The sequence below is a fragment of the Panthera onca genome, chromosome C2, assembly GCF_046562875.1.
Source record: "Panthera onca isolate mPanOnc1 chromosome C2, mPanOnc1 haplotype 2, whole genome shotgun sequence".
Taxonomy (NCBI): Eukaryota; Metazoa; Chordata; class Mammalia; order Carnivora; family Felidae; genus Panthera; species Panthera onca.
In genome coordinates, this window is record NC_138347.1 from 68,588,338 (window position 1) to 68,603,086 (window position 14,749).

Sequence of the window (14,749 nt, forward strand, 5' to 3'; positions counted from 1 at the left end):
AATTGCTTTTGTATCTGTTGCCCATTTCATCCTCAGATCCTATGAGGTTAAGAGTTTTTATTCCTATTTCTTTGATGAAGGAACTTAGGTTCAGAGAGGTTGGCGGCCTTGCCCAGAGACAAATAGTAGTTCCTTTAGGAACTCGGAAAGAATTCTCAGGCAGAGCATGAACAGCAGATAGCTCTGAGATGGAGGACCGAGGCCTGTCACGCAGGAGCAGGGTGAGGAATTTGGGTGAGGCCGATGGTGTTTCCAGGCTTGTACACAAGTGTGCTGTGAGTGACTGAGACAGGCCCACCAGCAGGCCAGCCCGGGGAGGCAGGATTCAGGGATAAGGTAGAGCAGGGAGGTCAGGTGTCGGCCATGAGCCAGGGTTAGGGCAGGGGACCTAGAGAAAGAAAAGGGAGGAAGACAGGGTGGCTGGGAGGGGCCAGTCTTGGTCACAGGAACAGCAGTGCCATTGACCAAAATGGAGAGGTAGCTGAGGAAAGCTGGTTTGGGAGGTGTGGAGGAGGGGGAAGAGTGATCTGTTCTGTTTTGTTAGGATTGGGGTGACCTCCAAGTGGGGCCTTCCAGCAGAAGTATCTGAAAAACACCTGGAATTAGGGAGCCTTGTTGAGAGGTCTGGGCTCAGGTCCTCCTCAGGCACAGGAATTATGGAAGCCATGTGGATGAATGGGATCTTTTGAGAATTGCAGGGCCTCAGATAGAACCTGAAGAGGAGGGAGACCCTGTGAACACTCGATAGAGGGGACTTTTGAAAGAGGAATGGTCCTGGGCTGGCTCAGGGCTGCACTCAGCTGGGTTTGGGGCTGGGGCCAGGGCTGAGGCCAGGGGTGGAAACCAGTGGTGCATGGGTGAAGGAGAGAGTGCAGGGGATGATGTGGCAGCACTGGGTGCAGACCACTCCCCAGAGACCCTTCTCAGAGAAGGAGCAGAGCAGTGTGGTTGTAGAGAGGGGGACAAGGCAACAAAGGCTTTTAAAAGACCCTGAGATCTGTCTTTTTTGTTTCTGGGTTTTTTTTTTTTTTCAAGTTTTTATTTAAATTCTAGTTGGTTAACATACAGTATAATATTGGCTTTAGGAGTAGAACTTAGTGATTCATCACTTATATATAACACCCAGTGCTCATCACGAAAAAATACGGAACGTTTCATGAATTTGTGTGTCATCCTTGCACAGGGGCCATGCTGAGATCTGTCCTTTTGTGAGGCACAATGGAGGGAACTAGTGGACAGAAAAAGACTGAAAAATTAGAAACACACAATGAATGCCTAGTATTTCTTAGAGCACATGGGCTCTTAGCAACTGTTAGTTGCTGGCCTGACTAGGTGCCCTAGGTACACTGTCTCTGCTCTTCATAGGGATCCCAGGAAATAGGTATTATCGTACTCACTTAACAGAAAAGAAAATGAAGCTCAGAGGGGTTTGGTAATTTACCTAAGTTCACACAGGTGATAAGCAATCTGGATCCAGACCCATCTCACTCCTTGGTCCATGCTCTCTCCACCAGTGCAAAGCATAATGGAGGGTCCTTCAGGATCCAAGAAGAGGCAGTAGGAAGAGGGAGGGAGAGAGAGGGAGGGGAACCCAGGTGAAGGAGTTTCTGTACCCGTGTCAAGATGATGGCTGACACCTGGAGAGACTGCTCTGCCCTAAAAGGAGCTCAGGTCTTCCACACCATCACAAAATGGCTTTTTAATAAGCTCCTCAGAGGAAATCAGAATATCTTTGTTGATGGTACAGATTTATTCACATTGGAACACAGGTTTTAAATTAAATTTTAGAAAGGATGCAAAGTGATTTCTTCTTGGGTGCTCCTCTGAGCAGGTGGGGGTGGAAGTGTATGCCCTTACACAGGCCTTCCTTTATGACCGTCTCCCCTCCCTGCCATTCCTGCAGCCCTGAGGCCCCTCCACCCCCAGAGCCCACGTGGGAAGAGCAGCAGACCAGCGTGTTGCATCTGGTAGGGGACAACTTCCGGGAGACCCTGAAGAAGAAGAAGCACACCCTGGTCATGTTCTATGCCCCTTGTAAGTAGCTGGGGGGTGCTCGCCAAGGTGCAAGGTGGAGGGGTGGGCCAGACTGAACCAAGAAGATCCCTCTACCAGGGAACAGTGCAGCCACAGGCGGACCCTGGGCTCATCCCTGCTGTGTCAGGGCTCCTCAGTTTCATCCCAGGCTGAGGTCCTTCCAAATCCAAGGCCTCTTCCTGTTAGCTCTGTCAGGGTCTCTCTCCCTGTTTTCTGGGGAGCCTTGCTCACATCAGTCGTAAAGCCCTCTGCTTCTGTTTGTGGCAGGGCCTGCCATAAAATTATTCAGTCTCCCCATGTCCCTGGAATCTTCTAGGCTGCTTGCCTCCCACCTGCCAATTCCACCTACCCCTTGGCTCCTTCTGTCCCACCGAGCACTGACTTCACCTTCAAACCCTGGAATTTAGCCGACCTCTTTTGGCCTCTGCTTTCCTGGTCTTCCTGAGTACCCCAGCCCAGTCCTCCTCCCTGACCTCCTCCACGTGGCTTTGATGCCATTGGGTTTGAATCTGTGGGAAAAGCACACCACATTTTTCTGAGCTAGCTTCCCCCTCTATCCCCCTTTTAATCAAAGTTTAAGTTGAGGAAGTGACACGTTTGATTGTGACCTTTGGATTTTGTGTTGTTCCATCTTGAAGTTAATTGATATTTAAAAGGGAAGGCTCTTGAATTTCCCACTGTTCTGTTGCCCTTGTCTCTCTCCCCCCGGTTACAGCTCAGCTTAATGGAGTGGGGATAATAAAGCTTCGCTCTACAGAGAAGCCAGGCAACTCAATCTAGTCATAAACCTGCTTGCTTGTAGCCAGCCCTCCTGTTGCCTCCCCTCCTGCCCCACTTTTCAAGTGTCAGTAATCCGTAAAGTCACTCCTCCCTCTCACTTTCTGAGAGGGCTTGCCTCCTGCCCACCTTTCCCAGCCTCAGACCCCTGCCCTCAGGCAGCAAAGTGTCCCTCTGTTTTTGCCTTTTCTTCTCCAGGTCAGAGCAGGACTTGGGCTCTCTCCATTCCTTGCAGAGCCTCTCACTGTCTTTGTCTGTCCTCATCTGTCCTTAGCATATGCCTAGAAGGCTGAGTGGGTTTTAAGAAGTTGTCTTCCTTCTGGGCAGAATGCCAGGCACAGGACTAAGACCCAGAAGATGTGTGACCTACCCAAGGCTTCGGAGCACTGAAGCGACAGAGCCCTCCCTGCAGCCTGGGCTGGTGCTCTTTCTGCTATAGACATAATTCACAGAGTATGAGCTTTCTCAGCAGCAGTGAAACCCTGGCCACAGAAGCAGAGGTCCTTGACCAACCCCTGGGTGGACTTTAGAAAGTCCAGACTACATACTTTCCCCTGGGATTGCTCCCCTCTTTCCCCCAGACCTCTGGAGTCAGGACTCCTACCCCACTGGGGTGCTAACGACCTCCCTCATAGAACCACTGTGTGCTGGGTGGTATCTGGGGCCCAGGATACAAGAGAAGGAGGCATGGTCCCTGCCACAGCTCAAGGGCTTCACAGTCTATGTACTCTGGCAAGAAACAACTCGAAACAGCCCGTTCAGGGCTGCTCCACTGGACGACTCGGCTTCCATCAAAGGGCCTGGCACCTAGAGTTTCCCTTCTCTACTGCATGTTCCTGTGCCTGAACCCTGTTCCAGAGATGCTCATCAGGGAGGTGGATCTATCCAAAGGCAAATCTTTAAAAATTTTTCAGTTATGAAAATAATATATACTTATTTATATATAGTATATGACACATCCTTATGCTTATTTACATATAAAGAACCTAATAACTAAGAAAGATCACACACCTGATAAAGGTAAGTATAAAGTAGAAGCAAAAGCCAATCCCCATATCCTTCCCCAATCTCTACTCCTTCTCACCTCCCCCCATGTCCCCCACCTCCCATCTACCTCCCACCTCCTGTCTCCCACCCACTTCCCACCTCCCTGACATGTCTCATACTTCCCAGCTCCCCCCATGTCCTCAAGCTCCTGCCCCCTCCCACCTCCCACTTCTTCCCTGTGTTCCCCACCTCCCACCTCCTCCTCCCACCTCCTCCTCCCACCTCCTCCTCCCACCTCCTCCTCCCACCTCCTCCTCCCACCTCCTCCCGGTTTATACAGAGATCTTCCTCTGGCTATTTCATTGTTTTCTCCTGTTCCAAGCCCCCTCTTTGCTCTCAGTGGTCTGGTCATGGTGACTGCCCTTCTTAGGCCAGCGTGCTGAGTCTTTAGCATTGGAATTTTCTGTCCTGTCCTTGGTCTTTCTTTCTGTCTCCCCACTCTGGGAAGTTTCTTTCCTTGCTACACATAGGTGGTGCCTTTTTAAAGAGCCCAGATTAAAAGATCATGCCTCGGGGCGCCTGGGTGGCTCAGTCGGTTAAGCGCCTGACTTCGGCTCAGGTCATGATCTCACGGTCCGTGAGTTCGAGCCCCGCATCGGGCTCTGTGCTGACAGCTCAGAGCCTGGAGCCCGTTTCAGATTCTATGTCTCCCTCTCTTTCTGCCCCTTCCTGTTCATGCTCTGTCTCTCTCTGTCTCAAAAATAAATAAACATTAAAAAAAAAAAATTAAAAAAAAAAAAAAAAAGATCATGCCTCTTCTGGTCTACCTGACACCTCTTGGGAACATCTTCATGCCCTTCTTAAAACAGCCTCCCCTCCAGTTATTCATCTGCCATGCTCTTTCTTTTGTATAATGATAAAATTAGATGCACCGGAAGGTGATTAATCTGAGATCTAGATACTTTAAATTGATGGTAATAGGAATTTGCACTAGGCTGACAATTACCTTTATACATTCAGTAAGCAAAGAGCTTAGAAAGGAAAAATTAATAGTGATACCAGGTTTGGGGGAGAGGATAACTTCTTTCCAGCCAGCCTAATGCTATTAGTGGGCATCCGTGTGCCGCTCACAGGGGACCGCTAGGTGCTGCGAAGATGCTGCTCTGGTGAGCCTTGTCGACCAGCACATTGTGCCCTCTAGATGTTTTGGAATCTATAACCATCATTCCTCTATAGTGTGAAATTTTCATGAATTTGAGCTATTCTTCCCTCCATTGGGTCAGATTAGTAAAGAGTTCTTGTAATTGCCATTGAGGCCGTTAAAAAATCATGTTAGTATCTGCCACAAGTTAGGCACTCTGTGGCATTCAGTTCTGATAGAACTCACATCCAGCCCAGCTCTCTTCTGTACACCTGCAGTGGATGTTGGGAAAATCCTTTTCCTGCCCCTCCCCATCATTGTCCACACTGTTCTGGGGCCAGCTGGCAGCTCCACCAGCCAGGACATATGGGTGATCCTGCCCATCTCAGGAACTGGCTCCAACGCTAAATTCACATTAAAATTGTAGCTCAGCTTTAATTTGGTTTCACAAAACTCTTTGAAATGCCAGTCGTTATTATCTTATTTTAAAAAGAGAGAAAGCAGATGGGCAAAGCCATTTCTGTTCCTCGCCTTGGCCGGCCCGACTGTTCACCAACTCTCCCCATAGGGCATTTGGCCTTTCCCACCTGTGCTTTGATCAGAATTAATTACCAGAGTCAAGGAAATCTTCCCTCAAAGCAGTTCCGTTCTCATGGCAGTTGTGTTCAGTGTCTGGGGAATGGTAGAAAGAGGTGGGCTTGGGTTTGGATCTGCTCATGCTGAGGGAAGGGCCAAGAAAGGGGGTCTGTCACCCCAGCTGACACTAGCACTGTTGTCACACCCTGGGCCTCCGGAGTTATGGGTCCTCATCCATTGTGATAGGCCTCTCTCCATAGTCGGGAACCCAGGCCCTGATAACCCAGTGGCTTATTCTCCTCTTAACCTGACCTTGGGTCTCCTCTCCCTGGATCCAGGGCTCAGGTTGATTGTAGAGCAGAGGATAGAAGGATAGCGTGAGGCCCTGGGGCCTGGTCTGGCTGCTTGGTCTGGGGTGGGGATTTGCTGGGAATGTAGACGTTAGCAGCAAAACATGAGCAGTGGGGGCTCAGACAGTTGCTCCTGCCACCACCTTTCTCCGTCCCGTTTTCTCAGTCGTGACATGGACAGATTTATCATTGTCCATAAGGCAAGAGCAGGGGGCTTTGTAACAGACTCAGAGAGTCCTGAGCACACATTCTCCTTTTCCAGGCCCAAAGCTCCCTCTGTGCCATAGCTCCCAGGCAGCCCTCCGTGGAAGGAGCTTGCAGAGCAAGACTGCAGTGACCATCTCCTCCACCCTCAGCCTCTTAGACTCAGTGTATGGCAGGAGGATGTGGGGTGGGAGGTCCCGGGCAGGAGCGGACCTGACATTTGCACACAGACTCCTACAAAGCCCTCATGCTGACAGCAGAAACACAGGGCAGTGTTTGAGGGGCAGAGTTGACACAGGACCCTGACAGTGTGGTGTGCAAGGGGTAGGAGTCAGACGAACCCCCCCCCCCCCCCCGCCATGGTCTGTTGGGTGGAGGGAAGCTCCTGGAAAGGTTTCTCTATCAGTTCCAGGAGGAGCACCTGGCTCTGCAGCCTCCCCTGCACGTGCAACATTCTGTCCTCCTTTCCTGCAGGGTGCCCACACTGTAAGAAGGTCATCCCGCACTTTACGGCCACCGCCAACGTCTTTAAAGATGACCGAAAGGTAAGAGACCCCTCTTTGTCTCTTGCCCTGCCTCTGACTTTGCTCTGCCGCCATTTCCTACACCTTCCTCCCTTCCCATTCAGGTCCCCTTCCTGAATAGGCTCTGCTGAGATCAGAGAATTCCTGGGAACCAGGACATTCTTTTCATAAAGGCAGCATAGAGCAGGCTGAATGTTTGCTGTAAAGTCAGCTAAAAAGGATACACTGAACCGTTACAGCCCTTCATTGGAAGAGGGGGGTGGTAAAGGGGTCATCTGTTTATATTTTCTTAGTGCTTCAATCTTTTTACAGTAGGATTTGTAGTCATGCATCACTTATATAATTGAAACTACAAATAAAAAAATTCAACAAAAGTCAACTGGAGGCAGCCAAGGTGGAGGAGAGCAAGGCTGTGTGCAGAGCCTCATCCTGCCTAAGGGAAAGGCTCCTGTAGCTGCCAACCGATGAAGCATAAAATTAACAAGCTAGAGCTGCGGGATTGGATTAGAGGGGAGGAGAGGGGACCCCCCCCCAGGCACGTCCCCCAGGCAGCTCCAGCAGTGAGGGCAGTGTGGGTCCCTCCCAGGTGAGAGCAAAGTGTGACTTTGGGGCCAAAGGGTGTGTGGCAGGAGAAGACTCTGGAACTCAGGCTGGTGCAGCTTTTGGCTGCTGCTAAACTGTGTGACTCGGAGAAGTCACATCAGCTCTTCAGGCCTTGAATTTTCCTCTCTCTAAGATCGGGGTGCTTCTCTAGACGATCATGAAGACTCTTCCTAGCCTGGGACTCTCTTCACCCAAGAGGCCCCAGAAGCGTGCTCACACACACCCAGACTCAAAGTCACACGCATCTCTGCTGTGGTGCCTTACATTTTTTTGAGTGAGTTCCTCAGGTGCAGCCAGGGCAGGCTGGATTTCCTGGGGTTGGCCCTGTGATGACATGTGAGAGCTATACAGGGCCAGCAGGTCAGAGAGAGCCAGGCTGGGGCACGTGTGTGGGGAGGGGGCAGACTCAGGACTCAGACCCCAGGACCCTTCCCTGGACTCACGATGTCCTGTCATCACCCACAAGGTCTGGCTGTGCCCCTGTGGCTCACTTCTCCTTTTCTCCTTTGCCTGCCACTTGGCCTGCATTGAGAGGGGCGTGGCAAGAAGGGGCTTCCCGTCTTCATCTCTGTCCCCACCTGCCCCCTTCTGCCACCCAGGGCCAGTGCATACACAGGAGCTCCTCCTGGGGGCCTGGGGAGGTCCATCCCTGCAGGACTCCCTTACAATCTGGGTGTTGGTTGGTTGGTGTGGGGATGCCTTTACTCCCTGGAGCCAGCCCAGGACTGTCAGTCACTCCACACTGACTCCCTTTACCCCTCACCCGGAGAACTCTGGGTAGACAAGAGAGTGGCTGAAGTGTGGGGTCTCCCTGCCCCCCGACCTCCGGCTGCTCGGGTCTCCATGGCTCCAGGATCTGTGAAGGGATCACATCAGTCCAAGCAGGGCCAGGCTGGCTATGCCCATAGTGAGTAGCCGAGGGCCAGCCCTCCTCTTCCTCATTCCCATCTGCTGATGCACAGGGACGCCATTTCCATGGAGACCCCCTCCTTCTCTGAGACACTGATATGCCCTTGCTTAATTGTCTTAACTTGAGCCAGTAATGTCACTGGCCTTTTCTGGGGGTCATTTCCTCTGTGTCATTCCTTCTGTTCTCTCCTTCCAGCTTCCCTTATTCTAAGCCAGAGATTACCCTCGCTCATTTCCAGGAACATGTTTACTCTCTCTGTCCCTCTCTGCCAGGCAGTTGGCAGGCCTGGGGTTCCTGGAGGTGGCTCTCAGTAACCCCAGGGAAGTGTTTGCTCTCAGCCTGGGGGACTAAAGTTACTGGTGCCACGATTGCTGGGTGCATCCTAGAACTATCACATCAGAGGTCTAGAGACAGTTCCAGGAATTTATAATTTTTAAGAGCTCTTGTACTGGCTACTGGCTGGTATTTGGGGAGTGGTGGCCCATCCAGCCCTCTCCTGCTCATGAGGGATCAAGGCCCAGAGAGGACCATGTCTCTTGCCCAGGGACACCTGGCTGGTCACTGACAGCCAGAACAGAGTCTCTTGACTCCTAGTTCTTCCGGACACCCATGCTGCCACCTCTTAGCTGGAATTGTATTTTTTTCTACCCAGAAGCCAGTCTCTGTTCCTTCCCCAATCAATATGCAGTTGGTTGTTCACTTCCATTTTCATAGCCAAAGTCAATATTAGCTCCTGCAGAGATTTATTTTACTGAATCAATAAATCCACATGAGGCAGCTCATAGTTTAGCTGGGGAGCCTCCACCCCTCCCAGGAGCTTACTGGGGAGCTTTAGCAGTTGATACACTGGGTGGAGAAAAGGCTGCATACTGCTAATGTTGGAACAGATGACCGTAGGGAGGGGGCCGTGGAAGACAAGGACCTGAGGTGGAAGGCTGGTGGATTGCAGGCAGGGGTCAGGCGACCACTGGGCTGGCAAGGTGTGGGGCTGGGGGTGGGGCTGGCCTTGAAGGCAGCTGTTGGGGAGGTGTGAAGGTCATCCTAGGACAGGTGCCCGTAGGCAGCAGGAGCTGATGGAACCCTGGCCCTGGTGTGTTTAGTCCCTTGTGTTTACAGGGCTCTCTGTCCTTCAGAAAGGAAGGCTCCCTGAGGGCAGGGACTTCATTTGCCCTTGAATTCCCTCCAGTCTTGATGCCTGAAGCCTGTGTAAATGTTGACTGAATGAAGAAGCAATAATATATTTGATATTTTCTGAAAACTCTTCCACTGATACTTGAGAGCATTATGTCATGTTGTCCTCATCATAGCATAACCAAGTAAATATTATTAATCTCCCATTTTACAGAAGAGGAGATTGGATCTTACAGAGGTTAAAAAACTCTGTCAAACTTGTCCAGCTGGAAAGGGGCATCTCAGAACCAGATAAACAGGCATTGTCAGATGTTTCCCCAAAGCAAACTCAGGTTCTGGCCCTTGTGTGTAGGGGGTTTATTTGGGAGATGGTGTTAGGCTACAGCCTCAAGGATGGAGGAACGGGGAGCAGGCGGGGAAGGAGCCAGAGCAGGGGGGTTGATGAGCAGATTAGTGCATGGGTGATTAGGTTCAGTCCCTGGAGACCTCACGGGGGACCACGTTCTCAAGCCCCGTCCATCACTGGCCTTACGCAGTGGTTCCCTGCAGCCAAGCGTTATGGGTGCCAGTTAGCAAGTATTTGGCCAAGGGGCCACAGCAGGATACCAAGTACCGTGGAGCAGATCTCAAAGTGATAGTGTACATTCAGTGCTGTAGTTCAGTCAGTGCAAATCTGGAGTGGGTGTAAGGGGTGCAGGCATTTAGACAGGAGAAATGGGGATAGATGAGAAGCGGAATATTTGCTGTCTTTTTTCCAGAGTCTAAGCCCCTTCCTTTAATTTTTTTTTTTAATGTCTGTTTATTTTTGACAGAGAGAGAGGAGGGACAGAGCATGAGAGGGGGAGGGGCAGAGAGAGAGAGGGAGACACAGAATCTGAAGCAGGCTCCAGGCTCTGAGCTGTCAGCACAGAGCCCGATGCGGGGCTCGAACTCACAGCTGTGAGATCATGACCTGAGCCGAAGTCGACCCTTAACAGACTGAGCCACCCAGGCTCCCCCTAAGCCACTTCCTTTAGAAGGAGCCGCACTTCACTCCTCTCTTCCTGTAGAAATGGAGGGTAGAGGAGCCTTTGCAGCCAGAAGTAGCACTCTATGTACGTGGCTGGCAGCTAGTTGAGGGGATTCAAAATAAGTACACATTTTTAATTTAGTCAATTTATAAAACCATACACTATATTTCCCACAGCTCCAGGGCATGTATACAAATTAAATTCATAATTTAAAGCAGATGCGGGGAGAGCAGCAGCCTGGAGCAACACTCATCAAACACTCTGTCAGCGTAGCAGAGGGGCATCGGCCGCTCACTGAGGGCCGGACGCAGAGGGCTGCCTGGTGTGTGAGGGCTCCCCTGGGCCGGGCCCCAAGAAGTGGAATGCCGAGGACAGTCAGAGGAGCACCTGCCTCGTGTTTCTAAATAATTCAGGAAGTGTTTTACAGGGTGAGCTGAGGTTCTCAGGAGACTGCAGGGGCCCACCTGCTAGCCCGGCGAGTCAGGCTCCATGTAGACTTCAGCAAACGGCTGGGGGAACCCACCTGAAGGAGACCGCTGCCCTCTGCTCCAGCCACGTGTTGCCTGTGGGAATGCAGGGCAAATGCCATCAAATCTGGCTTTTAAAGAGAAGCTGGAGAGCCAAACTTTTATATAAAATCTTCTGGCTCTTTTTCTAGGTTGGCAGCTAATTCAGGTTTATTTTTTTTTAATTCTGTGTGGGCCAAATAGAACAGGACTGAAAGCCAGATATGGATTGTGCGCAGCAAGTTTGCAAACTCTGCTCTGAGAAGTCTTATTATACAGACGTTATGTAGCTGAAGTGGGAGGGAAGCGTGAAGGCGGGGGAGGGGCAAGTGTGGCACGCTGGTCACCAGAGAGGGAGCAGGCCACACTTCACTCTGTCAATCCCACTGCCTGCAGAGCAGTGGCCCTGCTCACTCGGGCACAAGGTCAGTGACCAGTAAATGTGACTGTTGGTGGCCTGCAGGGCTCTTCTGCCTGGAAAGGGGGCCCCCATCCCAATGTGAATAACCCGTAGCCATAGAACCATGTGAATTGTGGCTATTGAATGATTTTAACTTTCTTTCAAGTACAGTAAGAGTTCAGTCTGAATGCCTTAATGGGCTCTGGTTCTCCGAGGCAGCACGCTTATTTTTCTCCCTGGTCCCGGCATGGGCTGGTTTCTGGGTGGGTGCTCTCTGCTCAGGCCTTCGTGCACCTGCTGCCTCCTCCTGACTCAGGTCTCCGATCAAATGCTATCTCCTCGGAAAGGCCTTCTTGGCCAGAAAGCAGCCCCTCCGGCTATCGTTTTCTTGAATCACCCTCTTTTAATTTCTTGAGAGCATTCCCTGGGCTCTAAAATGATCTCCCTTGTTATGTGTCTGTTAACTGCTTTCCTGCAGTAAGGATGGCAGTCACTTGATGACTAGATTTTTTCAAGGTCATCACTGTACCCCTGGCATCTAGGACAGGCTTGGCACATGGCAGCACTTGGGTAAGATGCTGCCTTTCCTCAGAATCTGCCCTCCCTTCTTCTGTAATGCTTGTGTATGGTGTATTCCCATTAAGCGACCCTCTCCCCCCTTCTCTGCGTTGTGACCCTCAACAGAAAAAAGGTTCTCCCGTGCCTGCTTGATACCCTCTTATTTTGAGAGAGCAATAATTAGGAAAAACTACCCAGCATGTGGAATTTGTTAGAAGGGCAGGAAGAGGCCAGTGGCCAATTTGGGAACCTCCTTCTGACCAAAAACCCTGTTTGCTGTAGTCCTGCTGAACTAACTCTTCCAGTTCCTGGAATGTGCTCCCCTGGCCGAAACTTCTTTCTCCTCCTCCTTCAGGACGCCGCTCAGATGGCAAACTAGGGCAGAGCACCTTTGTGCCAGTTCCCTTGGCACCCTGGACCACCTCCGTCACGTCACACCCCCTATCATGCCTCGGAGTTGCCCCTTTATCTGACTTCCCTGACCGGACGCTGAGCTCCTACTGGAGACAGGGCTTGTGTCTGGAGCCGGTAGGCGCGACTATGACAGCAGCTAACATTACTGACCACTAACCATGTGTCAGGTCCTGTGGCCGATTCACCTCCCCTGAATTCTCTTACTCAGTCTTCATAATTTCCTGATAACCTATGTGTTGTTATTACCCCCATTTTACAGATGAGGAAATTGAGGCTAGAGGCTAGGTAATTTTCCTTAAGTCTGAATATGCAACCAAGCCAAGATTTGCACTTGGGAAACTTCACTTCAAAGCTTTTGTTCTTAACCTTGGTACTATCCTCCCTCCGCAAACAGATGTTCAGGAAGTGTTAGTTGATAAATGAATGAGTCCTACCATGCCTCATAGAAATGAGCCTCACAAAACCTGTGGTGTTTACAGATGCTTTCAAGTCATCATTTCCTTTATGGCCATTATACTCTTGATTTTAAAGGGTAGTCTGAGGGTGCTGCAAGCTGAGGCCCCTAACCTTACCCAGCTGCCTTGAGAATTGGAAACAGGCATCACCAGTCTCAGTGGAGCTCTGGGCTGAGGCTGTTTGGTTCAGCTCATCCCTGCTATTGAGGAGAAAAAAAGAAAGCACATGACGTAGGCCCGAAGTGCTGTCTGTGTGCAGAGGGTCCAGGCCCCAGGTCTCACGTGGGAGGCCTCCTGTGCTGACCCACCCTTTCTTTTGGCCTGTAGATTGCCTGTGCTGCTGTTGACTGCGTCAGAGACAAAAACCAGGACCTGTGTCACCAAGAGGCCATCAAGGCCTATCCCACATTCCACTACTACCACTACGGGAAATTTGCAGAAAAGTATGACAGCGATCGCACGGTGAGCTGGGGAGAGGCATCTGCCCTGGGCAGGGAAACAGCCACCGAGGGGGGCAGCAAAGGGAGGCTTCCAGGGCAGGGCAGAGGTCAGCGCTAGCACCCTGCTGGGAAGCAAGGGCCGTGAGCCTGGCTGGAAGAGTGCCCCAAGAGGTTGTCCCAGAGTCCAGCTCCCGGAGCAGGGACAGGTTCCGGGGTGTCGGAAAGGGCTCCCCAGTAGCCAAGCAGACCGTCCCCGCATTGCCAGCTGCTTCCACTGGCCGCTCCTCTGTCCAGAGAAGTGAGCACGTGGGGCATCAGGGAAGGGGGAGAGAGGGTGCACATCCGCATCAGGGGTTAAAGTTTCCTTTTTCTCTTTCTCTTCCCATTCCCTATAGGAATTGGGGTTTACCAATTTTATTCGAACGCTCCGGGAAGGAGACCACGAGAGACTAGGGAAGAAGAAGGAAGAGTTGTAATTTCTGCCTCAGAGGAAGCTTCTCCATTACACTGTGAATAATACCTGTTTTGTTGTTCTTTCTGAATTTCCACGTGTTCTGAAGACAAAATTTTTTATAGCCGCTTATGGGCCATTTTGTACAATTTTGAAATAAAATTAAACCAATTGTTTGGTGGTGTGGGTTGTTTCCACGGAGCCTGTAGTAACAGGTGGGTACTCGTGAAGTCCTCTTCTGGGAGGCGGGGCAGAGACTCTTGAGGGCGGGGACAGGGCACGAGGAGGGTGGCGCAGGGCACTGCCTCTATCAGCCATTGGAGAACAGAACAGAGAGATCAGACCACAGAATATCCTGTTGGAAATGACTGCTTCGGACAGGAAACGCATTAAGATAATCAGGGAAAACGGGATGCTGAAGCTGACGGTAACCAAGTACTAGCCTCTTCTGGATCATTGTGGTTTCAGTGTGTGTGCGTTTCCCTGGAACTCATTGACATGTTTCCCTTTCTTCAGCTATTTCTGTCTTCTCTGTTCCTCTCTGCAGTCCCTCCCTGCTCCCCCTTTACAGAAAAGCTCAGTCTCCGGGGACGAGCACAGTGGTGAAGCCCGGGCTCAAAGGGCCATCTAGAATGGAGTGGGGAAGGGGCTTTTGTGCTGCTGCTTGCTCTGCACACTGGCTAGGAAGGGGCGGGGAAGGGGACGTGGGTGGCATATTCTCTGTAGGCATGCAGATGCTGGGTCAGCATCCTCTCACCCGCCACAGTAACCTCCAAACCTTCCCCCGACCGTGTTCTCCATGGATGGGCGCCACCCAGGCCCCTGCTCTACCCTACATCTCAGTCTGCCTCCTGCCTCCGTACGTCTCTCTCCTGACTGGCTTTCCCATGCTGGTCGTGCTTTCTGCATCGCTGGGTGACTAACACCAGCTGTTTGCCCAGCGGTGCTGTCAGAGCCAAAGCACCCTGTGACGTGTCTTGTCCATCCAGTGGTACTTTTCCACGGGGAGAACAGCCCTGCTCCCTCTGCCTTGCAGCCATCCTAGCCTTGGATTTGGGTAGTTCAGAAGCGGGGTTGCCTAAGCACTTAGCTACTTACTAGGGTGGTTTTGTTGGTGGCTTGGCCTTCAGGAACACTCTTGTCTCCTAGACCAGCCCCCTGCCCTGTGGCCTCAGTCCTTCTTGCTGACGAGTCTGCTGAGAGGAGGACCAGAGCAGCACAGAGCCACAGAGCTCCTCATGGCTGTGCTGACGGGTGCCACTGCTCTGCTGGGGGAAA

General features: G+C 51.5%; 1 protein-coding gene and 1 pseudogene across 1 annotated transcript in view; one reads left to right on the forward strand and one right to left on the reverse strand.

Annotated features, from left to right (window-relative positions):
* Positions 1 to 13,647, forward strand: part of PDIA5 (protein disulfide isomerase family A member 5) — a 93,461-nt gene extending 79,814 nt beyond the window's left edge. The window contains exons 14-17 of the mRNA XM_060639769.3: positions 1,904 to 2,034; positions 6,544 to 6,614; positions 12,908 to 13,042; positions 13,416 to 13,647. Of these exons, the coding sequence (XP_060495752.3) occupies positions 1,904 to 2,034; positions 6,544 to 6,614; positions 12,908 to 13,042; positions 13,416 to 13,496 (418 nt within the window). The 3' untranslated portion in view covers positions 13,497 to 13,647. The remainder of the gene's footprint in view (positions 1 to 1,903; positions 2,035 to 6,543; positions 6,615 to 12,907; positions 13,043 to 13,415) is intronic.
* On the reverse strand, positions 1,139 to 1,200 carry LOC132684461 (U6 spliceosomal RNA; annotated as a pseudogene).
* Positions 13,648 to 14,749: the final 1,102 nt, after the last annotated feature.